Raw genomic sequence first — 26,705 nt, 5'->3', positions numbered from 1 at the left:
AAGTAGGCTTCAGGGCATGACCAGGGATACAGAGAGCTATACCATAATGTTAAGACTTAAATTCATCAAGAAGACACAACAAGCCTAAATATACATGCACACAACGAACACAGCTTCAAAATACACGAAAGAGAAACTGATAGAATGGAAAGAAATAGATAAAATCCACAATTGCAATTGGAGATTTCAAGAAAAAAAATAAGGCAAATCGCTATAATAAAATAGCAACTACAAATAAATCACTGTTGAGATCTGAATTTTTGCTCAGCAATGTGATTTCTAAACTATATTTTTGATAATGGGATGGTAGTTGGCAACAATTTATCCTTTTTTTGGCCACAGTTTATTCTGAATCAAGGGAGGAACAATTCCAGTGTAATCTACTGTTGCTTGGAATTAGATGCTTGGTTTCAAACTTCATATTTAGGCAGAAGGGGTTTCTGGAGATGGGAGACCAGGAGGAAGGCACATACTGAGACTATACAAAGTAAGGAATTTAAATAAATGGTGCTGTTTACCATCAAGACTATAAGACTTTGGGAACCTAAGGGAAGTCTTCACAGACCTGGAAGTTCCCAAGTGAGAAAAGGGTGTGATTTGTTTTATGGGCTTTAGAACTTCAATATTAAATTCTGTAACTTCTAAAGAAGAATATTTGTTATTGGCATAAAATACTTTATTTAATAATTCTGGCTTAACTGAAAAACAGAAATGACTGATTTGTGAGGTAGGAGGGTTCTTGTTATTGGAATATATAAGCAACATTGTATCCTCAATGTACCTGTCAGAAATGCCCAAGGAGAATTTCTGCACTGAGGGGGAAGGTGGATCTTACGTATTAAGTTCCAATGAAGCCCCTAAAGTTGAACAAATGTCTTCCCTTAAGTTTAGCTTAGTGATGATTGGCCAATTCAGCCTGAACCATACATACCTTCCTCTACCATTTTGTTTCCCCTGTCCGTTACCATTCGGATGCGAGGCTCATGACTGGCAATGTCATCCTGGATGACTTGGTGTCTGTTCAGAAGTTTCTTGGAGGCAATCAGGTCCTTGCCTACAAAGAAAAATAATTTCAAGACCTGATATTGTTCTAGTATATAAAATAAGAAGAGGCTACTCTGCTTTTCATAATTCTTGGACCTACAAGTTCTTCTTTCTGAGGTTGTGATCACTGAGTGCGCTTCCTGAAATGTATACCATTTGCCTGAATTAACTATCCTTGCTGTTGTTCTTTCCTTTGCCTCTTTGTACTAGGAAAATTCAATTCTGTATTTTATAAAAGATAATAAATGAGTCACTATTCTCTTTGGAAGATAAGTAGAAAGGCAAGTGATTCTTCAGCTAAAACTTCCAAAGTCATGCAACCAACTGTCTTTCATCATATTACTTTCTTCTTTTTTTGAATATAATTTATTGTCAAATTGGCTTCCATACAACATCCAGTGCTCATCCCAATGAATGCCCTCATCAATGCCCATCACCCAGTTTCCCCTCTCTCCTACCCTCCATCAACCTTCAGTTACTTCTCTGTATTTAAAAGTCTCTTATGGTTCACCTCCCTCCTTCTCTATAACTTTCTTTCTCCTTCCCTTTCCCCATGGTCTTCTGTTAAGTTTCTCAAGATCCACATTCATCATATTACTTTTTTAAAAAATTCTTCATATTACAGGATCTTGTACTTACTAATTTGCATGGGTGTCAGGAAGTTATTTAGTCTTCTAACAGGTTTTTTTCACCAAGAAAATGGCATATTACCTGTTTTGAAGTTTTCTTTGTAAAGATTAGAAATTACATATAAATGCTCCCCTTGCTGTTAACATTCACAAGCATCTACTAAGTGGCATGCATTGTTCATTTTCCTCCACCTTCTTAGCTCCCCAATTCCAGGTCTGACTATATTCTCCCCTGTCTCCCACTCACGGGTCCTCCCTCTTCCTTCAACATTCCTTCCCTATGCTTCCTACTAAATGACTTTCCAGAAACTGTGCCCATAGACCCTTCAAAGAGGCCTTTTCTCTTCTAGAAGTTGTCCCAGACTGCTGTCGTCATCAGCTCCTCATAGGTGTCCCCCATACATGGAGACTGAGTTTGCCTTTCACCTGTGGCTGGCACTGGCCATGATGAGCAGACAGCTCTTGAAGGAAAGGGAAGTCTGTACGTTCTCTGCTCTTCCATCCCTTGTAGTCCTTGTAGTAACCCTGATCATTAGGAAAGGGAGGTACTGACACTACATACAAAATCACCTGGTACCCCAAACACTACCCGTGGCTTCTCAGCCAATGACCTTGGCAATAAGATAGAGTAAGTAGCAAGAATCTGAGCCCTCCAGCTCTTCCCAGGGGTCTTCAGTTCATGGCATTGTTCGTGTCGTATTCTAGGAGGTAAACTTTTCAGCATGAATTTTTTAAAAATCTCCTATGGAAGACTGGAAAATGTTTTCCTGAGTGTGAGGGGAGTGAGCTGATAGCAAATACTGCACAGAGATCCCAGATCTCTCAAACAGTCTGCATGCCTTGGTCTTCAGTCACAGCTCAGTCCACTTATGTTCAAGGACTCACCAACGTAGGTGGAAGCTACTGAGGGCTCCGTCTCTTGGATCCAAGCTTCCTCATCCTCTGTGTCCCTGCAGAGCTGCAGCAGGTGCAGGAGGTCAATGAGCTTCTTTTTCCGGGTGGCCAATGGCTTCTTCAGGGCTTCAAACCGGGACACCAGAGACTCCTGCCTTGCTTGTATGTCGCCAGCATTGGGATGGCCTACTCCCTCAAAATATGCTGCCAGGTCTGTGAGAGTGTCCACCTGATCCTGAGGGAGAGATAAAATAGGTGTCAGGAAACCCCATCGTTCCACAGAAAGGGGTAGGGGGTTGGCATGGGGAGGTTGTGGGGTGAATCAACTCCCATAGGTACCACGTGATGACTTCTAATAACATCCATGAGACAGGGTGGTAGGGCTTGCTAGATTGAGGGCCATTTCATCACCAAAGAACTATTTATAGGAAAGTAATTCTTAAACCACATTTCAGAAAGACTGAATATGTATAGAGTGTGCCGAGGAAATCAGGGCAACCACAATAATCAAAGCCTTAACTGTCTAGTAATGTTAATAAATTATGGCCCCAAAGAAAACAGGGGGAGAGTTTATTTCTTGGCTCCCCTTCCACCCTCTTTCTCTCCCTCAAACCTGAGCTGCAGCTGGAACTAACACAGAGCTTCCCACACTCAAGTCTGTTTTGTAGCAGGAACAATGCTCAGGGGATGAAATGTGAGGCCTCCTAAAGGAATGTCACTGTTTTTGTTACCTTATTTCAACCTCCATCAAGACACCCCCAAACCCCCAGAGCAATCTAATCTGGGTTTGTTTCATGTTTTCTTTTCCTGTAGATTACCCTGCCTTTCCCATTTAACCCAGTGAGCAGACATCATCAAAGTGTAGTTTAGTAAGACAGATCAGTAGGACTTTCTAGGGAACAACAGGGTCATTTTTAAATACAAACTAGGACCCTCGGATGAGAACATGAGTCAACCAGAAGTGGGTTCTCCACTAAGTTCTCTGGAAATCCACACACAGTATCTACACTCTAACAACTTAGTGGATAAGCTTAAGTGCCAGTCTGGTGGGATGCCCCTGAAACTAAGCCTACATATCTGTGTCATAGTCCTCACCCCACTGCCAATGTTCTCTGTGACCTCATGGAAGTCATGTCACTGCTATGGGCTTCAGTGTTCTTTTTTTTATGTCTTTATTTTATTTGGAGAGAGAGAGAAAGACAGAGAGTGAGCGGGGGAGGGTCAGAGAGAGAGGGAGACACAGAATCTGAAGCAGGTTCCAGGCTCTGGGCTGTCAGCAGAGAGCCTGACGCAGGGCTCAAACCCACGGACTGTGAGATCACGACCTGAGCCGAAGTCGGATGCTTAACTGACTGAGCCACCTAGGTGCCCCTAGGCTTCAGTGTTCTTAACTAAAAAAATAAAGAACTGGGATTCAAGATATTTTCAAGCTTTGAATCACAGAGTACTGGAGCAGGAAGAGGCAATGTTGTCCAAACCTTCTTGTACAGGTGAGATTCAGGTGAAAAGACACACCAAAGGTGACCTAATGAGTGAGTGATGAGCCAGAATATGAAGCCCAAGTTTTTGGAAGGGAGGGTCTGATGCCAAAGGTGGGAGAGTCCACAAAACCCCACCAGCAACAGGATTCTGACAGATGCCACGGCATCCAGGACAATGACTACATTAAAGAAGGTCTTAGGAAGGGGCATCTGACCAACTAAAACTTTGGAATTTTTACCTTTGGTTTCTTGTTCTCTTTCTCTTTTGAGAGTTTCTTATCATGAATATGCTGAGAGCATGTAGGGGTGCCCTGGCCTACCTCGGCCAAAGAGCTAGCGACTGACCTGGCGAGTGGCCGCAGCAGACTCCAGGAGGGCGTGTTTCCGGAGCAGGTTCTGGATATCTGCCAGGCCTTTCCCATAGTCCTTGGATGCAGCCTGCTCCTCCACTTTGTCCAGCCAGTGCTCCAGGTCCTCCGCATTGTTCTTGAATTGTAGCTCCTGGTTAGCTTCATGCAACTGCGTCCCTGGAAGAAGACATTTGGAATGAGACAAGCACTATTGCTCTTTCTTGTTCCACAAGTGTACACCTTCCATTAATGTAAGGAGAAACACTACATTTTGATATTCTAATGAGAAAAACATATATAGTACCCATATCACATGTGATTATACAAAAAAATCGCTTTGAATTTGTAGAATTCAGATTGGATTTGTTTTTAAATAGAGTAGCATTTATTCTCAAAACAAAGATAAGCAATCGGTTTACTCCCTGGTAAGTTACAGTCCCTTTGTATTAGATTTTAACCATCCTGGGTATTTTCCTATGACATTTGTTACTCTCTAACGAGACCTCCTTTTCAAAGAGGTTCAAACCCAAATACTGCATTTCCTGAGAGAAGTGTAAAATTGGGATTGGCTCCATTTGAAATTTTGAGGTGCCTTTTTTAGAAATGTCTTTCTCAGAATATTGCCAGGCCTTCTCAGTCCCAATCATGAGCCATGCCTCACAATTCTCTCTTCCAGAAATGGCCTTGATTATCCACACTGTTCTCAGCTAGACTCTTCATTCTTTGGCCTTATGACAATTATTTGCATTATATCTGTGAGACAGTTAATGTATCTCTTGATGTCTCCTAACAGTGATGTCATACTGTTACTGTCAGGTTGGATTTTTTTCTAAACCCAAAATTAGGATGCCATGCAACAGAATCAGCATCGTATATCTCTTCTATAACTAGTGCAGAGTCAAGTTGGTAGACGGAGTCTGCATCTAACAAGGAGAATATGGACAGGAAAACCTCATTATTTGTGTTAATTACTACACCTAACTGATTTTCTAGAGAGAGGAAGTTAAAGGTAAGTGGAGACTGTTTAAGTAGACATGTGGGGATTTGGTTTCAGGGGCTTAGAGCAAAGCCTGAACACTGCCAAAGAGGCACAAACAGCAAGTTGTTGAGCCCTGTTTATAAAAATAAACTTAGCAGGAACATCACCTGTGGTGCTGACAATCTTAATGTCTAATTTAAGAACCTGGGTCATCATATCGCGTCTCATCTATAGAACCCCAATATGTGAAATCTAATTTAAGGACTCTAGTTTTAGGTACATAGGCAATATGATGGGTTAATGGCTCCAGGATATTTATTCAGGAGAAAGAAGAAAAAAAAAAGTGGGAGCAAAGTAAAGAAACAAAAGTACTTAAACGTACATATATGAAGAAAACATAAAATTGTCCATATATAACATTGTGATAACTTTAGGTTGAATTATAAACCCCCCTTGATCAATACATGAAGAAATGAGTGGCGTTCCTTCTCATAGTGGTCACCAGGTCAATTGAAATGGTGAAGATAAAAATGGTGGGTTTCAGAATTTAGGAATTAGCCTTTGACCAAAACCTCTGCTTCTAACCTTTCTGTTCTATAGCCTCCAGCAACTCCTTCCAGAGGCCGATAACCTCAGCCATGCGAGCATCCACCTTGTCAGAGGCGTAGTGATTAGCCTCAATCATTTCCTGGCCTGTTTTTTCCAGCGTATTGAGCAAGCGTTGATTATCTTCCAATTCATTTTTAAAGTCTTCCTGCTTTTTAACCCGGCTCTTCAAGTTCTGAGTATCCTGGGACAAGACCAAAAAACAGGAGCCTATTAATCTGAAGAATGGGGAGCAGGAATTTTGAAGATAGGGGATCCTTGTCACTATTAATACAACTGCATTAAGGAAAAAACACAAGGGAACAGTGGTAGTCCAAGCACTGAACCAGAGAATGTTAGCAAACTCAGGTGGCCGTTCCCTCCATCTATCCACACAGTACATGTGGTTAATCGAGTCTTGCATGTATTTTACAAAGACTACATAGTTTCTAAAGATCATTTGAATAAGACACACTATGCAAGTATAAACAATCAGAGAGCTGTCATGAAAGATGACAATTTTTTCTCATTCCTATCCTGATCTTGAACCATTCAAGATCTGTTTACCTTCCATTCCCTGGAGCCACAGCTCCTCTAAAGAAGATAAACACAGATTCCTGAGTCTCACAAAATGAAAGGTACAGATAAGATGCTCGTAGTTATATAAAGATACAGAAACAAGAAGATCAAAGTATACAATGAAGACCAAATGAAGTCAAGAAAAGTAAATATTATAAAGGTATTGGACTAGAAATTAAGAGACTAATTCTAGCCTTGACTTTAAACATGAAAGTTTATGAATAGATATACATGTACATAACAGTTTATATTACATAACACTTAGAAGTGAAAACTATGCATTTTACACAACCTCAAGGTAGAGAAATCTGTGGTTCAGAGGTAACTCAAGAATTTTCCTAAGTCACATACACTAAGACAGAGCAGGAAGAGAATTCAAGCCCAGGTTCACCTTCTTCAGAATTCATGCTTCTAATACTTCTGTTACATGGCCTTCTAAATAACTGGATAATTTTGGGAAATTCCTTTCCAATTCAAAGGCTTGGTTTCTCATCAATAAAAATAAGGGGCCATTCCCTTCTAGACACAAAACTGTATCTCTGTATTATGCCAAATCTTGAGGTTATGTTTGGGTTCCTAATAGCTTTCAGTAAATGTGAACATCCACTTGGGGTGAACACAGAGTGTTCCTATTCTAACGTTGCCAAAGGGAGTGGCAGAGGGGGTGAAGGGACAAGAAGCAGCCAAATAAAAAACAGTCCCTCCCTTTCCTCGTTACGTTATGGAACTTGAGAAGTTGTGCCAGAGAAGAAGTGGGAGGCAGCAGGGCATGGGAGATCCAGAAGCCAGACTCTCGGCTTTTGGCTGAATATCATGTCTCAAGGGACTCAAGATCCTTCTCTGTAAAGGAGGCTTGACCGCTGAACACTACTGTCTTTTCTGCACTAAGACTTCCATCCCCCAAAACTCAGTCCTGATGAGTGTGCTCAGGGTCTGAAAACCCTGCTTACCTTGTAGTCTTCATCATCTGCCAACTTTTTCTTCTTGTTGATCCAGTTCTTTAGGTCATCTGAGTCCTCATACAGTTTCTGCAGAAGCCACGAATCCTCCAGGAGTTTGCGCCTCATGGCAGCCCGGGCACGTAGGGCATCCCGCCGAGACAAGAGCTGCAAAAGCCATGACCAGACTCATGGTCATCAAAGTCAAATATGGACACATGAGATTCACTGCCCAACTCAGCGCCCATGCCCCTGCGCCTCCCCTGGCCCCTCGGCACAGGCGGGCAGACGTGCATCTGCTGCCTTGGACATACGCTATCTCGGAGAGCAGCAATATTCTCAGAGTCATAATGGTCATTGTCGATCAGCTTGGTGGCATTGTTGTCTAAGGTCTGAAAAGCAAAAATAATAAACACTGGAGTAGTTTTCCTACAGGGGTCCCTGAGTCAGTGGCCAGCGTTTGGCTAACTGTGTGGAGAGGAAGCCTGGAAGTGTGGGAAGAGAACAAGTTTCAGCATCAGAGATCTGGGTCCTAGTTCTAACTTCTGTCACAAATTATGATTAAAAAATGCATATCTGACAAGTTATTCTCTCTATTCCAAGGTATTTTAAAAGTCTAGGTTATAGTGTATGAATTTTGATGTCACTTGAAGGTGAATAGTTGATCTCTTCTTAAATTTTCAGGAGGAAGCACCGTGGATATTGTCATGTCTAGTAGCCAGTGCTTGCTCTCTTTTGCTCCCTTTCTCTCTCCTCTGTCCCCCATCTGTTATATATATTTATATCTACATCTGTATCTCTAGCTGCATGGGAACAAGTATCTGAAATGTTGACTCATATTCATCATAAATGCCTCAGATTTTTAGAACTCAGAATAGGTTAAGTGATCAGGAATAGGAAAATAATCTAAAATAATTTATAGCATTGGAGCAGCTGAGTGACTCAGTCAGTTAAGCATCCAACTTCAGCTCAGGTCATGATTTCATGGCTTGTGGGTACAGCCCTGAGTTGGGCTTTGCACTGACAGCTCAGAGCCTGCTTAGGATTCTCTTTCTCTCCCTCTCTCTCTCTCTCTGTGTCTCTCTCTCTCAAAAGTAAACAGACATTTTAAATGATGGCATTTTTAAAAGAATAAATTATTTTAGCTTTTGCCAAAGACAATCAACAGTAATCACATGGATTGATAAGGGACCATCGTGATCTCTGTATTGACTGAAGATAGATGGATAGGGCTTGGAATTTTATTGTTAAGGTTGTTGCTGCTGGTGGTGGTTCTATGTGTGTGTGAGTTAAAAGCCAGCACCAGCCTAGGAGACAGCCAAAGACATACAGTACGCTGGACCAATAAAATCTCCCTGCACTTGTCTGAGCCCCATTTATATGTTGACCAGTTTCTGGGACATTGTAATGCAGGGTTCACAGGAAAACTGTGGTCACATTAGGTGAGAAACACAAAGCTGAGAATATACAGGAAAAGAATAGATGTTACTTAAATATCTAGATTTTTCTAGAGAAAACTAAATGGAGACATTCCTGAAGAAGATAAAGCTAAAGAAATAATACATTATAAGCAAATTACCTTTCAAACTTCTAAGTAATGATTCTCTATCAGATATGGATCTAATAATAATCATTTACACTGCAGAAAAAAATAAGACAGTCATGCAATTCATCGGAAAATGCAAACGGCTAAAAGTCTTTAAAAACTTTCTAAATATGTTTTGTGGACTAAGAAAGATGATGACAAAAAATAGGTATGATTAGTTTTCTGGATGCTTTCTCTTCTAAGAATAACCCTCTGTTATGTCTCGCAGTGGTCAGTGGTCCTCTCTGAGGATGGGTGTTGTCTGATGACCCAAACAAACATGGAGGCTGTGCCCACCCCAAGGGCCCACTTCTTACTGTGATCTTCTCCTCCTGGGCGTTAAAGGCCTCTTCAAAGTCATCATGCTTCTGCAGAAGGACTTCCACACTGCCCAGGGAGTTCCCCAGGTCCTCGTTTTCCAGGAAGGCCTGTAGGGGACAGAGAGACACATCTCACTTCTTCCTCATTGCTGACAACCATTGCCTTTGGAACATCTCTGGCACAGGAACTGAAGATGGAGGGGAGGCAGTGGGAGAGCAAGGTGGGATTAGCATGTGGCGGGGTGGTGCACAGGGACCAGCCTCGACCAGCAGAAGCTTCAGATCCCTTCCCAGTCCTCCCACACAACTTTATCACCGCTGTCTCTGGGTCTGTCCGCATAGAATCCTCACAGCCAATCGAGGCACCATTCTGAGCCCCCAACACTGCCTCAGGAGGACCACTCACCTCCTTCAGGAAATCTCTGGTTAACCCTGACTCATCACAACTTTCTATTCCTGACCCCTTATGCATTTGGCCTTAGGTTGAGTTGTGGTTAATGCCTCTCTGCTGGGTATTCAGGTATTTTTCTAGGCTTCTGTTCATAAGGAATTTTAAGAGCCTCATGGAAAGGGCCACTCTCTTCTTCCGCTCATGGATTAACTCTCCAGGTCCTAGGACAACCCCCAGCCCTCAGTAGCAGTTGTGAGGGTGCTGATGGTGGTCCCGTGGTTGAGGGGCCCCGCCTGTTACCTCTTGTCTGCTCATCCAGCTGTCCACCTGCTCACTGTCACGATAGAAGAGGTGCAAGTATAAGCACTGCTCATACTGATGCTTCCGCTGGTCCCACAGCCCCCGCAGAGCGGCCCAGTCCTCAGCGAGTATTGTCATCTTTGGAAAGGGGGAGACAATGTGAGCATCCAATCAATGCAAGGCCTTTGGAAGGACACACAACTGAACAAGAAGTGGGTTTTTCTCTGAAGACTTCACTGTCTAAGTGAACAACAAGGAAAATAGGGTAAATGCCTTAACAGAGGCACAACGATACACTTCATAGGTAGCAATGAAGGAGAAGAGATGACTTCTGGTTGGAAGTGTGGCAGGTAGGGGATTTAAAAGGTGGGGATGGGGATCAGGATCAGAGAAGGCTACCACGAGAGTATCATGACTCCAAGTAATTGTTAGATAGTACAAGTGCTCCAGAGCCAAGTGCAGTGTCTAAAAAGTGTGGACACCTGATGAAGGTGAAGTTTATACAGCACTCAAATGATCATTCCTAGAAGTATGCAGTCTCTTCTGAAAGCAAATAAGAACCTCCCAAGGAGAGAGAAAGGTGACATTCTCAAACCCATAAGAACCTTTCTTCCTGCTCACATGTCTGCCCGAGGAATTCCAGTTTATTGGCAATGCTGCTGTGTTAACTTCAGCAAAAAGGCAGCCCAGATTTCTCAGAATCCCAGGATAATAGGTATGTTTGCAAGGATCCAGGTTTTCTTTGGCAAAAAAAAAATGTTTAAAAGATGAAAGTTCATCTTTTTAATTTTTCCCATAGAGTCCTGGATGAATTCAAAATATGTCTGTCTCAACCCCACCGATCTGCCAGCACTGGAGGCTGGGGCTGGAATCTAATGAAATGCAAAGAGCCCGTGAATCTTGTTTTAATTATCATCCCAAGGAGTTCCTGTGACTCTGTGTCTGGAGCAAAATCTCTCAGGCTCAAGGGGTTGAGGTGAGTCCTTGTGATTCAGGAGATGAGGATCATGGCAAACCTGATTATTCAATGGGTGGGATTCTGACTGTTTAAAGCTTTCCTGTTATTTAATGAGAAACACAGGTATAGGAAAATCAGTGCAATTTGAGGCTGTAGAGAGGAGAGGAGAAAGCCAACCACGTGCCAGGCACCTTAGGGAATCCAAAGATGCGTAGGTATAGTCCTCAGAGAATTTATAATCTAGAGGTGAGTGTGGAAAAACAATAAAACAGAGCATGTCTGACAAGGCAAGATGGTACAGAGGTTTTGAATTAGCTAGAAGGTAGGTTGATGAAATTAAATAGGTTCAGGAAATAAAGGCTCAGAGGTGATAAAGCACCCATCCATAGCATCTTGAGAATTTCAAATAACTCACTTTAGCTACAGCATAATGTGAAGGAAGCAGTGTGAAACTTGGGTCAATACTGAGATGTCAATATGACTTCTACCCTCTTCCCATTCAGAGATTACCATATTATTATGAGATTAAGCAGGGCTAAATATGTATCATAATTTCACACACTGTTAAACTGGATTACCTTTTCCTGAACTTCATCAGAAGCTTCATGACCACGGTCCAACAGATCCTGACCAGTCTCTTTGGCAGATTGGAATCGGTCATCATAAGAGTCAATCTCATGCTAGGGCCACAAGATGAAATGTCTTAAAATGCATCAAGAAGAAACCTTCTGGGGGAAGTTGGCGCCTCCCGCTTCTTCCTCCACCCAGGGAAACTCTTCTTGTCTACCTTGTGCTGCTCATGCCTGTCCAGTAGGGCCTCCCCGCCAGCCACGTCTGTGGGCAGCTCATCAGCATTGATGAGCGCTGTCTTCTCCTTCATCCAGCCTGAGAGCTCCTCATAGTCAGATAAGAAGCGTTGATACCTGCGGGAAAGGTAAGGTAAAAGGTGGGAAGGAGAAACCAGGCCAGTATAAGTGGACTTGGAGCCTAGAGTTAGGGTTGGATTGAGCTGAGATGTGCAATGTGCTCCTCACTCTGATCCCTGCCCCCATCTCCCCAACTCCCCTGATGTGCTTCCTGTTTCCTTAGTGGTGCAGGCTGTCCTTCACTCCAGGCTGCAGATGCCCAGGGATGGATGTGTCATTGTGTGACGAGGCGCGGGGGCATTGCTAGAAGCAACATCCCAGCGTCACACCTACCCCAGAAGCACTTGAACTAAAGTACTGCCAGTGAGGCCACTGTGTCAGCCATGACATATCAAAAACAGGAAACACCTGGTAGGAAAGGGGCAGAGCTGGGGTAAGGAGCCCTCGGGTGCCTTAGCTCAGTCTTGACCCTATTAATAAACATAAAACCACTAAAACGGTTACTTAGTCAAACAGTTAAATGCTCACCAATTAATTTGGACTCATAAAAGTAAGATAAACACTGTCCTCTGGGTTTTAATGACACACTATAAAAATTAACTACCGACATGATACCCAGTTTTTGGCAAGCTAATCCACACTGCATTCAGGAAATAATTTTAGATTTATCTTTACACCCTTCAGCCTGGGAGTTTATTTCAGTGCCTCAGCTGGGGCTAGGATTTTGGTGTTTCTTCAGATACTTTTCCAGGTCCTTGGACAACTTCCTAGCATCCTACAGGTGTGTAAGTGAAGAAAGACACATGGGGTGTTGTGAGGGGAGGTGCAGTTCTGACTGTTACATCAGCCTGAAGAGGACTCTGAACAAATGAAGCTTCTTTTTGCCTCAACCATTGAGGAGGTAGGAGGGTTGGGCCCTTCATTACGTCATCTCATTCACTCTTAATTTCTGCTTTTGATGTTATGCCCAAACCCTATAGAGAAAGAATAAGAGAGATAAGGGATTTCCCACCAATACGAAGCTTGCAGCTTCTCATATCTGCTGGTAGCCAAGGTGCTAATGTGCTGCCAGTTGGAGAGCAGATCCTCTTTCATCTGTTGGATCTGAGATGCATCTGAAGGGTGGGAAAGCATCAGCTTGTCTGCTTTGGCGCACAACTCCTTTACCTTTGGGATAAAAAAGAAACCCGGTGGGAAATCCAAGCACTCTGATTCATTCTGGCAAAGTTTTATGGGAGAGAGCTGACAAAACAGCCACATGAACACCAATAACTTCATACACTTACGTTGATTCTTTTATGTTACTATGCGAACGTACTATAGCAGCATTAATAATTTACTGACCACGTTTGTTTCTTATTGTGCTTGGCACTTCACATGCTTTTGCTTGTTTTATAGTCTTTTAAAACTAATATCCAGGGGCACCTGGGTGGCTCAGTCGGTTGAGCATCCGGCTTCAGCTCAGGTCATATCTCACGGTTGGTGGGCTCGAGCCCCACATCAGGCTCTGTGCTGACAGCTAGCTCAGAGCCTGGAGCCTGCTTCAGATTCTGTATCGCCCTCTCTCTCGGACCCTCTCCTGCTCACACTGTCTCTCTCTGTCTCTCAAAAATAAATAAAAACTTTAAAAAAATTTTTAGATAAAAAATAAAACTAATATCCAGAGGTAGAAACTATTCTTATTCCTCTTTTATATGAAAACGACAGAGTATTTATTAGTGCAAGGTCATTTCATGACTAAGTACCAGGAACAAGGTTTAGACCTCAGGCTGTCCTTCACCACTTTCTATACTGTTTCCATAAATACCATTGTAGAAATCAGACATATTTGCCCAGGAGAATTTCTGCCATGGGTTCCAGCAATGCCGGGCCATTCTGAGCACAATTCCTAAGATGCAGAGCCACTGGGGCAAATATGTGGATATGAGTGACTATCTGTTACCATTAGTGTTTTCATTATATTCAACTATAATCAGGTGCTCTCTAGGATTTGAGATTTCTTATCAGGGGGAAAAAAGGAAATACAAAACTGCAGCAAGAATAAAAATCAGATAGTGGGACAGTTTTTGGAAAAGTGGCTCCAGGGGCAGAGCTACAGTCAGGGCACAGCACGTGGGGCCCGTTAGCGAGCTGACTCCACTGTGTATACTCCATAGAGTTGGTTGAACTTATGGGTGATGCTGTGAGGGGGGGAGAAGCAAGGATGGAAGGCAGTCAGGAGTAGGGGCTTGCACTAAGTTCTGGCATGCCCATGTCTGCTCCTCAAGGAATAGGGACCAGTGTCTTCCAACATTCAGGTAAAGGGTTAGTATCCAAAATCTATAAAGAACTTATCAAACTGAACACCCAAGAAACAAATAATCCAGTGAAGAAATGGGATGAAGATGTGAGTAGACACTTTTCTAAAGAAGACATCCAGATGGCCAATAGACACATGAAAAGATGCTTAACATCACTCATCAGGGAAATATGAATCAAAACCACAATGAGATACCACCTCACACCTGTCAGCGTGGCTAAAATCAACAACTCAGGAAACAATAGACGCTGAAGAGGATGTGAAGAAAGAGGAACACTTTTGTGATGTTAGTGAGAATGCAAGCTGGTGGAGCCATGCTGGAAAACAGTATGGAGGTTCCTCAAAAAATTAAGAAAAAAATACCCTACAGCCCAGAAATAGCACTACCAGGTATTTATTCAAAGGATACAGGAATGCTGATTTGAAGGGGCATGTGCACCCTATTTATAATGTTTATAGCAGCACTATCAACAACAGCCAAATTATGGAAAGACCCCAAGTGTCTATCGATGGATGAATGGATAAAGAAGATGTGATAAGTGTATACAATGAAATATTACTCAGCAATCAAAAACAAGGAAATCTTGTCATTTGCAACATGGGTGGAACTAGAGAGTATTATACTAAGCAAAAGAAGTCAGTCAGAGAAAGACAAATATCTTATGATTTCACTCATATGTGGAATTTAAAAAACAAAAGAGATGAACATCGGAAAAAGGAAGGAAAAATAAGAACAGACAGGAAGGCAAACCATAAGAGACTATTAAATACAGAGAACAAACTAAGGGTTGCTGGAGGGGAGGTGGGTGGGAGGATGGGCTCAAGGGGTGATGGGCATTGAGGAGGGCACTTGTTGGGTGAGCACTGGGTGTTACACATAAGTGATGAGTCAGTGGGTTCTACTGAAACCAATACTACACTGTATGTTAGTTAACTTGAATTAAAAAAATATTAAAAAAAAAAAAAAGAAGAAGAGAACCCAAAAGGTGGGCCTAGTAACATGCCCCAGGTGTCTCTGAGTTTATTATAGAAGAGCAAGAAGAAACATTTTCCCTTATCTACTGAGTCCAGGAGAAAAAGAAATAAGATTCAGCTGCAACTGACAAGTGGGTTTTGACAAAAAAAGGAAAGATTCTCTGGCTGCAGGTACAGAGTGACATTACCTCATTCTTGGACATAGGTTTTTTTTTTTTTCTGTTTGTTTGTTTTTAAATCATGAAATTCCTTGCCAAAAAACACACAACAGTATATAAAACATCTATGTATCTTTAAAGAAAAATAAAGGACATCTAATATCCATGTATAGGTTATGAACTAGAATGAGAAGAATATTCAGGACCAAGGAATTTCTCCTTCGTTGAAATCGTGAATTTACTGTGCCCTCTGGAGGCAAGACGGCCACCAAATGCCTCTTCTAGCGCAGGAGGTCAGCCGTTCTTCCAGCAGTGACTTACCTTGTCATGCATGACCGCAATGTTCCTCTGAAGGCCCTTGTGACTGTGGAACAGCGCCTCAGAGCTAATGAGGTCTTTGCCATAGTCCTCAGAGGTGAGTTGAGGCTTCTTCTCCTTGATCCACTGGATGGCTTCTGTCACATCCCTGCCAGACAGCCATATGAGCGCCAACAAAAAAAATGGCAGGAATTCCAGGGCAAACAACACACACAGCCAAGACCACGCTGGTTCACTGGGCTAGCAATTACCTTGAATTCCTACTCACTATCAAGTAGTAATGCAGAGAATTCTTACTTTTAATGGTTTCCATTGACATGTACAGGCCTGGGCATCTACCTGATCATTGGGCCTCTGGATACACTTTCCATATCTGGGTCAGCTCTTAATGAGTCTTTCTTCTTCCCAACTCAACCCCTCCACTCCCAGCCAGTTCCTAATATGCTTTCCTTGGTTCTGCAGCCTTCCCATCGCTAACTCCCCTGTGGGCTAGTTCTATTGCTTTGGGTTGTCACTTGGCTATGGGGTGGGTCGCAATTGTCTTAACTACACTCTCTCTTGCTGCCTTAAAAGCAAGCACATGATTTCCTTTGGTGTGAGGTATTGGCCAGTCTATTGCTGATGGTAGACCGAAGCCAGAACAATTACAGATGTGGCGCTGTCGCAGACTTTCCCATAGCATGTGGGCCAAATTCATACCTTATGAATCTCTGGAGGTCTGCAGCACTGGCCAGTGTTTCCTGTCGCTGCCCAGCCAGGCTGAGGAGACGTTCCCAGGCGGTATTCACCTCATCCTGCTTTTGCTTAATCAAAGGCAGCTCAGGATGGCTCTCCTGTGGGAGGAGACCAGGGCCGGCGTTAGGCAAAGGTGAGATTATTCCAAAAATCATTTGATATTTCTCACTTCACACTAGTTCGTGCTTTGCCAGCCATGGAGAATGACCATTTAGCCAGATACCAATCTTCACCTTAGCCCTGTGCCCTTGCCTTAACCCAACCCATGTTACCAAGTCTAGAAGCCAACCCGCCAGATACTGTCTCTTTCACTCATCACACTGGGGCACCCTATTAATATAGATTGCCCAGCCATGGTGTTATTTTCAGAATTCCACCTTGTTGGTGCCTGCTGAGTCCCCCAAAATCCTGAGAAGCAAGGAAGAAAAAGTCCTCTCTTTGAAATATGACTTTATTTTCCCAAACTATTACTGTGGTTCTTAACTCCTCTGGGGTCCTGATGCCTTTGAGAATCTGAGAGATTACACAGAATTATACACACATGTGTACACATTTAATTTTCCAGAAAAACTTCACAGACTGTTGCAAACCATCTGAAGCATTGAGATTTATGAATACTAGATGACATTAACAGCATCAGCCTATTTTGACCCTTGGCAATTTCGAGTAGCTCTCATGTGCCTGTCTTTCTGCTCCTCCTGTCCCTGTCTCTTCACAGCTCCATTGCCAATTCTGAAGCTTCTCCAGACAGGATTTTTTACATTCTCCTTCCTGGAGCTATGGCCTTTTCTGTTTGCAGCTGCATGGGTCTCGGTCCAAAAGAGCAAAGGACACACTCTCCACTGGGTAGACCCTTCCCATGGTAGATTAGATAAATGGCCAGGCTATTTTGCCATGAAGCCCTCCTTTCAAGACATGAAGTCCATTTCCTCATGCTTTGGATCTGGTTGGCCTCTGACTCGCTGACAATAGAATGTGGCAGAAATGATATGAGCTCTTGCACTTTCAGCTGCTGTTCTTACTGTTTGGAACACTGACACATAAAAAAGTATGCTCTACTGGACAATGAAAAACCATATGGAGAAAGGCCTCATTATCCTCGCCAAGGCCCCAGATGTGGGGGCAAGGCCATTTTAGCCCCTCCACCCCAACTGGCCACCAAATAACAGCAGTCACGTAAGAAACCCAGGTGGGATCAGGAACATTGCCTTGCTGAGCAGCTGATCCACTGAATCTGGAAGAAATAAAATGGCTGTCGTTTTAAGTTTTGTGATGGTTTGTGAGATAGCAGCAAATAGCTGAAAACCTTCCACAACAAGACAAAGGTGGCGGAGAGAGAAAATTTAGAGATTGTTGGAAACGTGGCCTGGAGGAAAATTGAGAGGCGGGTTCTTTCCCCACTCTGGTGCCCATTCATCCTAAAATCTCAGTTCCGTTAGTATAGAAGGATCGTTCCCATTCCGGAGATACAGTGAGGATGAGACCATATGGGAAAGTACAGCAGCCAACACTTGGAATTTCTAATTTCTTTATATCCACATAAAATTTCCTTTATATACAAATAAAATCAGACTGCCTTCCAGTTTTTTTTTTTACACATCCTATGGTTATTTAGCCCCGCACTAAATTGTTTGCTCAGATATCGAAAACTTATTTAAACATTTTCTTATGTAAATGAAGGTAAATCTGCCTCCCTTTTCCTTCTCCCACTCATAAGAATCATGTATAATGACATCATCTATATTACAATAGCCCACCATTATTTTACACTCTTTGCTACTTTATTCAGATTCTTCTTCATGAGGAAAGGGTGCCGCATAAAAGCGAGTGGTTGACTGATTGGTGTTCTGCACATGATATACCAGGCCGTGGGTCTAATTCCTCTGCACACACACACAGGCACACCAACAGGTGTGAACACATACACTCTACCTTCCACTCACACCTCTATTTGCACAGACTGGCAAGGGACGGACCCAGATGGGAGAGGAGGCTGTCCTGGGACTGTTACTACAAGGTCAAGCAGCGTTGCTCTCTCCCAGTGTCCCATGTCCTTCACATCCCACCCACTGACGGCCGAAAGGCTTTGGCTATCAGAAGCCCTTCCCTGCATGGACCCTTTGCTCCCCACCTCACCTCAGCACTCTTGTTGGCATACTGGTTTATTCCATCCACTTTTCTTTGCTGTGTTGCCAGGTCCGCCCAGAACTCCTCAAACTTCTTATGCAGAACCTCTGTGCGCTCCCAGTCTTCACCCAGCTCCACTGAGGTCACGATAGCCTCCTGTGGACCAGGAAAGTCGGTCGAGTCATCAGCAAACATTTTGGAAGTCCTGCAGTTCAATTGCCCAAAGCCATTACCTGCACTCCCAGGAAATCTCAAGAAACGTTGGTAGAACCTGTGAGAGGCCTTGAGGAAAGAGCCAGAAGCAGGATTATATGTCCAGAGGGGGCGCTCTGGCCCAGGGGATGGCACTCTTTGGGGTAATCCTTCAGAAAGACCAAGGATGTTGTCAGCCAAGGCTCCTTTGTACTTTGGACCTTGAGAAATAAATTTGTCCTGGATCTACTCAATTCAATACACTGAGTATTCATGAAAAGGCTGCACTAAGCACTTACTTGGGTGTATCTTCAGTCCTAACTACAGGATTATTCTTTCAGTGTCTAGAAAAATAGTTACAGGTTCTGAGAGGCAGCACTTAGGGAAGGAGTTGCAATACAGTCAGCTTGGATCCAGAGTAAGAGCAAAGATTTAGAAGAAGGAGCTAAGGGTCACGGAAAGTAGACGGTGACAGGCCTAGAGCACTTTCCTCACACCACAATGTCAGTGGTCTTCAGGATACCCCTAAATTTTTGCCAGAATTCCTTCTCTCCAGGAACAAAGTCCAGGAAAGGCACCCAGACTGCTTTATGAATAGCCTGTGTTCAATTGCTCTAGGCCACCTGGGAGGCAGATAGGAAGTCCTCCGTGTCCTGCGTGGGCCCTACCTTGTCTCCAATCCACTCCAAGATGTCAGCACACTCCTGCAGGTACTGTTGTTGCCGCAGGGCCCGCAGCAGCAGGGCCCCTTTCTCCTGGGTCACTTCCAGAAGCAGGTTCCACAGTTTGCACAGTTGTTCTAGATGCACCTTTGGGAGCAGACACAAAACCACTCAGGCGGCGCACCTGCCATGGGGCAGCAAGGGCAAGTGCAGACTCAGAGACTCCCACACCAGGGCGGCCTGTATAAAAATGCCATTCGTTCATGCATTACCTGCTCAATAAACATTTAAAGGAAGAAATCGAAATGCATGGGAGTAGCTGCTCAACCAAGCCGAATATGATCTACCGTAAGAGAAAGAAAATGTAAACATGCTTTGAGGTTTTACAGGATGAAATGATTACCAACAACAAGACAGGATGGAATAAAGATTCATGCAAGAGTGCTCATTGAATTGAACCCTGAGGAACAGATAGGATTTCAAAAGGTACATGATAGGAAGAGGGCATTCTAAGTGCCAGCAAGGTTATACAAGAAACATAGAATGACCTGTTTGCCAGGGGAGTAAGGGCTATAGGTTTCTTAACTTGTAATGGAAACTAGTGGTACCAAAGCAATAAGAGAGTTTTTGGACTCTGTAGTTGAAGGCTTTGATACCAGGATAACTTAGAAGATCATGTATTACATAACTCATAAAACAAGGTATTGTCCATGTGATATCCTCAAGAATTTTATATTTTTCAACTAGTCCATTGCTTAAAGTAGCACACAGACCACACTTCTCTTCATGTCCTATAGCAATGCAGTCTCATAGAGTGGTGAGTCTGATAGTTGTGAAAATGTTTCAAACATTTCTCATGTATTGTAATTAACATAGGGGATCTGGGGCACACAGAGCTGTGAATAATACAAAAATGATGTCAATTTTATACCAATATGTACGTTTTTAGATTTCTTTTTTCTTGTTATAGACTCTTCTTTTCTATAAGGTTCTCTTCTAGTTATAGTCTGGTTAAAATATGACCATATTTTGTTGACAGTAAAATGGACTAGAACTCATATGCTAAATGTGGAAAGACTAGATCCAATTTTTAAGTATGGAATGTAAATATAGTTTGACAATTCCAAAATAATTCAATAAGTTAAAAAGAAGAAAGAAAAAATCCACTCATGCAGAAGAGATCCTGAATTGACCATCAACCAAACATGTTGGAAGAGAGTGTGAATGAAGTCAGAAAAGAGTTGATCTATTAATAATGGATTCCAAAGTGGTGGTGGTCTTCTGTCCTCAGTGTTCAGGGAGGATTTTCCAAAGACATGGGATTTGAGGAGCAGGTGTAGAGAACTACAACAGTACTCACAGCATGTGGGCTGTGAAGAGAAGGAGGCATCACAGACAGAGGGATATTTTAGAGGAGATTCAAATGAAAGAGCAACACTTGTTTGAAGAGTCTAAGGAAAAAGGACCATGAGGTCATTAAAAATCATTAGAAATGGCTTTTGGGAGGGGCTACTCAGTAGCTCAGTTGGTTGAATGTCTGACTCTGATTTCAGCTCAGGTCATGATCCCAGGATCATGGGATCGAGCCTCGCATTGGGCTCTAAGCTTAGCATGGAACTTGCTTGGGATTCTCTCTCTTCCTTTGATCCTCCCCCACTCACACCCTCTATCTGTAAAATGTTTAAAAAGGGGGTAGGGGATAAAATTTAAAAAAACCAGAAATGACATTTTGGAGAGCCAATTCATTTGGGACATGTGGAACTGGGTTGAAGAAGACTTGATCTTCAGCAAAGTTATCCTGTGGTAGCTGAGGAGAAATGTGATGCTATCTCAGGATAGCTTTTGTATCATAGCTTTGTCCCCAAGGAACAGGAGGATGGCCCATCATTTTTCTTGCCCCACCCCAGGATGTCCCATCACTTCCTGCCTAGAAGATCAGAGACAGGAACCCCAGTTCCAACCCAATTACATCAAGCTTTATACCTGGTATATCCAATGAAAACTGACAACATAATCAACAGTTGGACTCATCTCTTCTGGAGCCATATAGTGTAGTTACCTTGGTGTCCTCATGGGCAAAATGCCCCTCAGCAAACCGGGTTTCCCTGATTTCTTCCAGTTCAGGAATGACCCTGGATTTTGCTTGCACTTCTGCCTCCAAGGATTCATGCTTCCGATATTTGCTCTGAAGTTTAGAAATCACAGGACATGGCTAATGAATCATAGCATCCTTGGGCCATAAAGATGTTCTTATGTTCCTTTTCTTACTTTCAGGCAGAACTCCCTGCTTCACAACCTAGATTAAGTGGTAACCCATGACCAAGGCTGGAAGAGTCACATCCTACAAGAAATGGTCACTCCAGGCCTACCCAGGCTCAAAGTCAAGGGCCATAGAGAAGTTTTTGATCCTGTTCCCTTCACCTTTGGGGAGTTTCCAGTAAATACCCTGTTATTTTTAAGTCTCCATTGCCATTGATGGAAATGAAAAGATGCCCCACCTTTGTTCCTCTTCAGAAAGGAGGAAGTTAAGTGCTATGGAAAGTTGAATGCAATGAGGAAGATAATTATTACAGTAATGGCTTTTCTTTACTTGAGAGATTTTGCTTTTTATATTTTGCTCTTATTTCCATATATAAATAGATATCACTTTGTTCGTGATCCAGGGCTTGCTCTCCAACATCAAGTACCCCTCTGAGGTGGGTTGCCCTTTCCCGTGGTCGTGACTGTCACATGCTATAATACAAGGGGGAGAGGAGCTTCCACCAAAGCTCTCCTCCTGATACCTGTCCTGTGAACTTATCACGGGCATGAAGAGTCCCTTGGGAGAAACCCAGGAAAAATTTCACTTAACTCCTATCATCCTGGGCAGAGTGAAGGGCAACTGACCCAGAAGCACTGATGTTTCTTCACCTCAAAATATTAAAATCACATAGTGCATCATAAATTCTTTGAACTCTCAATGTTTTGCTAGTGGTTTAATTTCAGATTAAGAATACATTTTTAGAGGGGTGCCTGGGTGGCTCATCAGTTAGGTGTCTGACTCTTGGTTTCAGCTCAGGGCATGATCTCATGAGTTGTGAGTTTGAGCCTTACATTGGGCTCTGCGCTGACAGTGCAGAGCCTGCTTGGGATTCCCTCTCTCTCCCTCTCTCCCTGACTTTCTCTCCCTCCCCCTTTCTATCTCAAAAATAAATAAACTTAAAAATAAAGACTCCATTCATAGAGTGAGTTTCCTTTGTAAATAAGACACTGAGGCTTAAGTAGTTAAAGACACAGGCCATTTAGAAACAGAATTATGGTCCCTAGCAGGCAGTCTGATCTTTCTGTGACATTATCTCCTTACAGTTAACTAACTATGCTCTTACATTACAAGAATGTTACCCTCCCTGGACATCTCAGTCTGCTCTGGAGAAGTCAGACGAACTGAGTACCTGAATGTTAGTTGGGTCTTCATAGCTCTTATCATCCGCAATCTTGAGTTTCTCCATAATCCACTTCTCCAGGTCATCTGCATCCCGTCTGAAAACCTGGTAGTGATAGGAGTCTTCGAGCTTCTGACCCCTTTCTGCAACCAGCTCCTTGAACCTCTGGTACCGGGTCAGCACCTCCTGACGCCTCTCCTGGATTTCCTCTGCAGTTTCCAGCACCTTCGGGCCACTGCTCTCCATAGCCTGAAAGTTAAAAGTCTTCTTTCACTGGCCCTTAAGTCTCTATGATGTCCCTGTTACATGTCCCAAGACCTTTATCCATGTTGGACTTCTATTCCGAATTCTTGAAGCCTGGAAAAGCTATTGTTATTAGAGGCCTAGTGTATTTACATAACCTCAATCTTATCTAGCTACCCTTTCAGCTAATAATTCTTTATCATTCAGAACATTCTTCCAACTTTTCATGTAAATGTGTGCTAACATTTATTACATTCAATAAATAGAATTTATCTGGGTTAATGATGGAAGACAAGTTTAAGTTAGCTAAAATCATATATTTCAGATAGATAAAAAAAGAAATGTAATTTTATTTTCTTTTTGAAGGCTAAAAAATTGTTGACATTGACTGATCATTCTGAATTTAATCTAATGAGCAAACATGGCTTGTAATAAACGTCATGAATGACATACACAAACATTTGGAAAATCTTTTTACATAAGATACTGCTCATATATATTTACCTTTTTTATCTGCTTTATTTACAAATGCTACAGATAAAAAGATCAGTATATGTTTTATCCAATTATCACACATTTCAAATTATTAGTGTCTCAGTAATTGGCTTTTGCAACATAAAACTTTTTAAACAACATAAGTGGGACCAAACTATTGGGGGCAACAACTTGCAAACTCTCTATAGGGGCTACCTTCCTTCATCTGGATTAGGCCAGTTTCCCCTAGCTTGTCTCAGTCAGGACACTGACTATCAAGTTTAAATCTTACTCTCCCTCTGAAATATAATTGCTACTCTGTATATGGCCTTTGCTAGTTATGCTACAGAATCAAGTCAACCTATGCAGACCCAAATCTTTCTTGTGTAGTATTTTGCTCCAAGTTACCTACTTGTTTGCTACATGGACCCATTTAAACAGGTCTTTGGTAGATTTTCATGCTATAAAGCCATAAGATAAAGGTCATGGTTTAAAGCGGGATGCTCCCAAGAAGAGACTCAAAATTAAACTTCTCTACTTCTTAAAGGCCGAGACAATTCTTACAGATTCTGTCAAAGATAGTACAGAAAGGTCAAAAGAGACAGCTTTCTCAAGTATATCAATGACAAACTGTACTATAAAGAATTCTATACTCACAGTTTCCTTTGGAAAGCGTTTCACTTTTTGTAAAAGTCAAGAACCTGGCAAGATAAAATGTGTCCCAGAGAGTGGAATAGAGAAAGAGAGAGAGAATTCACATGGAACTGTTTAGTCTTCTTCAGATAAAGAAGAAAGAAATGTTACATATGTGAAAGAGTCAAAAAGAAAAAAAAAAGAAAAAAAGAGAAGCCTTGGGCCAGACTCTCGCCAGCTAGAGTCTATGTTATCTTTAGAAGACAGAAGACACGCTCCACAGAGGCAGCTGTTAACTTCTGCAGATGCTGGATGACTCAGCGGTTCAGAGACACTGTAGCTCTGTAAGTTTCTCAGTAGGACTTCATAGGAAATAAAAGCAAAGTTTTTTTTCCCTTTAAATGAAAAACTATAAAGGAAAAACAGTTATAGACAGATGTAAGATAAAGAGGCTGTGTTGAAATTCTGTGTTGTTTCTTTGATTCGCCTTAGATTCTGTGTCTGAGAAAGGCAAATCAGGACAAAATTCTGGGTCGTCTGGTCTCCGGTCTCTGCGGAATTACAAGAACTCAGGCCACACATAGGTTCTTGTCCCAGCCTATCTCTAGAAAACACAACTCAACGACTTCATGAAAACCCAGTAGCACATGTGAATAGCCTTTAAATCAATAAGATATCCTAATTCTTTGTTAAAATACAAAGAAAATTGTATTCCTAGCCTTACAGGCTGGGTTTTAAAAATCCCATTTAGCTGCTCCCTTAACCATTCAAATGGAAGGAATGAAGGAACTAAGATATGTGTGTGTTCATTTGTATTTCCTGAAGCAAAAATGAGGACACTTCATTTGACAAACTATAAAATCACAAAATATTTAAGAATGGGACAGAGTTTTAAAGTGTGGGATAAACATTATCCTGTTTTATGAATTGTTTTTAATGGAGAGTAAAGGAAACAGAAATTATTCTCCAAAGTCATAGCTCTTTGTGCCAACGTTCCAAAAATTAATCAAACAAAGAGAAAATACTGGGCTGGTTTCTGACCCTCCTACAAAGCAGGGCACTGCCCCCGCCAAGAATGCAACCCATACTTCATTCCAGGCTGGATCTTCATTGAATAACCAAGCTTTCCTAGTCTATTAGGATGGAGCAATCTTTTCTCCTCTTCACCCAAAACAACAGAAAGAGCTTCAAATTCCCCTCTTGAATGTCTAGTATTATTTTACTCTTCCACACAACTTCATTCTACTCAAAGCAAATAGGGGACTCAAGGCAGGAACAGCAATCCTAGGGGATGTGTTAAATCACACGCATCAAGGAACCTCTAACTGTAGTTGAGGTGGACAGAGGACATTTAAAAATCTTTATAGAAGAGGTAAGAGCCACCATCAATTATCCTAAGGTGCATATAATCTATATATTGACATGATTAATTAATATTAATTTCTAAACTTTGGAAGGTTCTGTGAAGCAGGAATTATCATCCCCACTCATATGAGAACAGATGATGCCTGAGAGGGGTCCCGTCCTATGGCTTTCATTTGCATGTAAAGGAAGAGTCAGGTCCCCGTGAAGAGCACCATCATGCCAGCCCACCCTTCATCTGTTCTAGCCAACTTCCTCTTAATCCAGCAACATTTCTGGTTGCTCCATTCTGCAATCTTCCCAGCAAGAGTGCCAACCATGTGCCAGCCTCGGGGCCAAAGAAATAACAGGGCACCATCAGCAGGACTGGTCATCATAACATAATAAGACAAAACCAGGACAGAACAATAGCCTTCAGAGCAGGCAGTGATATGCAAATGCACAGGAGTCCAGGAGGAAGTTTTAGGCATCAAAACGCAGGGTTCTTTGACTTCTCCATCCTGGCAACCAGGAGGGGCTCATGGTGCCAGCTTCTCCGTCAGCGGTCTGGTGCCAGGGTGCAGCCACCAGCTACGTCCCTCCCCAGCCCATCGTCTCAGGCCCTCTAGGTGGACCGGGCCTCTGCAGTCTCAGATGACCACCAATGTTGGGGTGAATATCAGAGTGCCCTTGGGATTGACAGAGAGACATGACCAGAAAGTCTTTGATCCTGGTGGCTTAACCCTTGGAGCCCTGAACCTTCTTGATACATTTACAGTTTTCCAAGAATGCCCATTGTCTCTGATGACAGACAGACTCTAACTCCAGAACTCAGGTAAAGAAGGCGAATAGAGTGGAGGCTTAGAATCGTGGACTGTCTTTAAAACTGTGCATTGCTCTGTACGTGAGTGGGTGCTGAGTGGTTGCAGAGGAGGCTTGTGTGCATCCCAGACAGCTTCCTCGGGGGTGAGTCTCACGTCCAGTTGTGCAAGGGCGGGAGTAATGACTGGGCCCTTGCATGGGCCATGGCTATCGGCTCGGGGCAGATCTATACTTCACACGGGGGTTTAATCAGCTCTGCCCAGCTTCCCCGGGCCCTCCCCTCAGTTATCAGATCTTTTCCTGGGCCCTGAAGCCTGGAGAGATGCTCCACACCCCAAATTCTGAGGTAGCCCCAGCCCCCAGGCTAACACCCCTCTCACCCTTAACCATGGATTTTCCAGAGTC

At 42.8% G+C, this 26,705-nt stretch overlaps 1 protein-coding gene across 4 annotated transcripts in view; it reads right to left on the bottom strand.

The window, feature by feature from the left end:
* Nucleotides 1–24,302, bottom strand: part of SPTA1 (spectrin alpha, erythrocytic 1) — an 85,175-nt gene extending 60,873 nt beyond the window's left edge. For 2 of the 4 annotated variants that reach the window (XM_029935855.1, XM_029935856.1), the window contains exons 1-17: nt 22,797–23,033; nt 21,425–21,550; nt 19,372–19,512; nt 18,521–18,667; nt 16,349–16,482; nt 15,653–15,797; nt 12,912–13,066; nt 11,821–11,956; nt 11,612–11,713; nt 10,076–10,213; nt 9,382–9,492; nt 7,794–7,871; nt 7,492–7,647; nt 5,963–6,167; nt 4,394–4,575; nt 2,559–2,802; nt 932–1,054 (exon numbers count right to left, since the gene is read on the bottom strand). In XM_029935855.1, coding sequence (XP_029791715.1) covers nt 932–1,054; nt 2,559–2,802; nt 4,394–4,575; nt 5,963–6,167; nt 7,492–7,647; nt 7,794–7,871; nt 9,382–9,492; nt 10,076–10,213; nt 11,612–11,713; nt 11,821–11,956; nt 12,912–13,066; nt 15,653–15,797; nt 16,349–16,482; nt 18,521–18,667; nt 19,372–19,512; nt 21,425–21,550; nt 22,797–23,033 — 2,560 coding nt within the window. Of the gene's footprint in view, nt 1–931; nt 1,055–2,558; nt 2,803–4,393; nt 4,576–5,962; nt 6,168–7,491; nt 7,648–7,793; nt 7,872–9,381; nt 9,493–10,075; nt 10,214–11,611; nt 11,714–11,820; nt 11,957–12,911; nt 13,067–15,652; nt 15,798–16,348; nt 16,483–18,520; nt 18,668–19,371; nt 19,513–21,424; nt 21,551–22,796; nt 23,037–24,161 lie in introns of those variants that run through there. The other 2 variants (XM_029935854.1, XM_029935857.1) reach the window with 2 other exon arrangements.
* Nucleotides 24,303–26,705: the final 2,403 nt, after the last annotated feature.

The sequence above is a fragment of the Suricata suricatta genome, chromosome 3 (assembly GCF_006229205.1).
Source record: "Suricata suricatta isolate VVHF042 chromosome 3, meerkat_22Aug2017_6uvM2_HiC, whole genome shotgun sequence".
NCBI lineage: Eukaryota > Metazoa > Chordata > Mammalia > Carnivora > Herpestidae > Suricata > Suricata suricatta.
The sequence above is the reverse complement of the archived record's forward strand: the minus strand, read 5'-3'. Positions and strand labels throughout refer to the sequence as shown.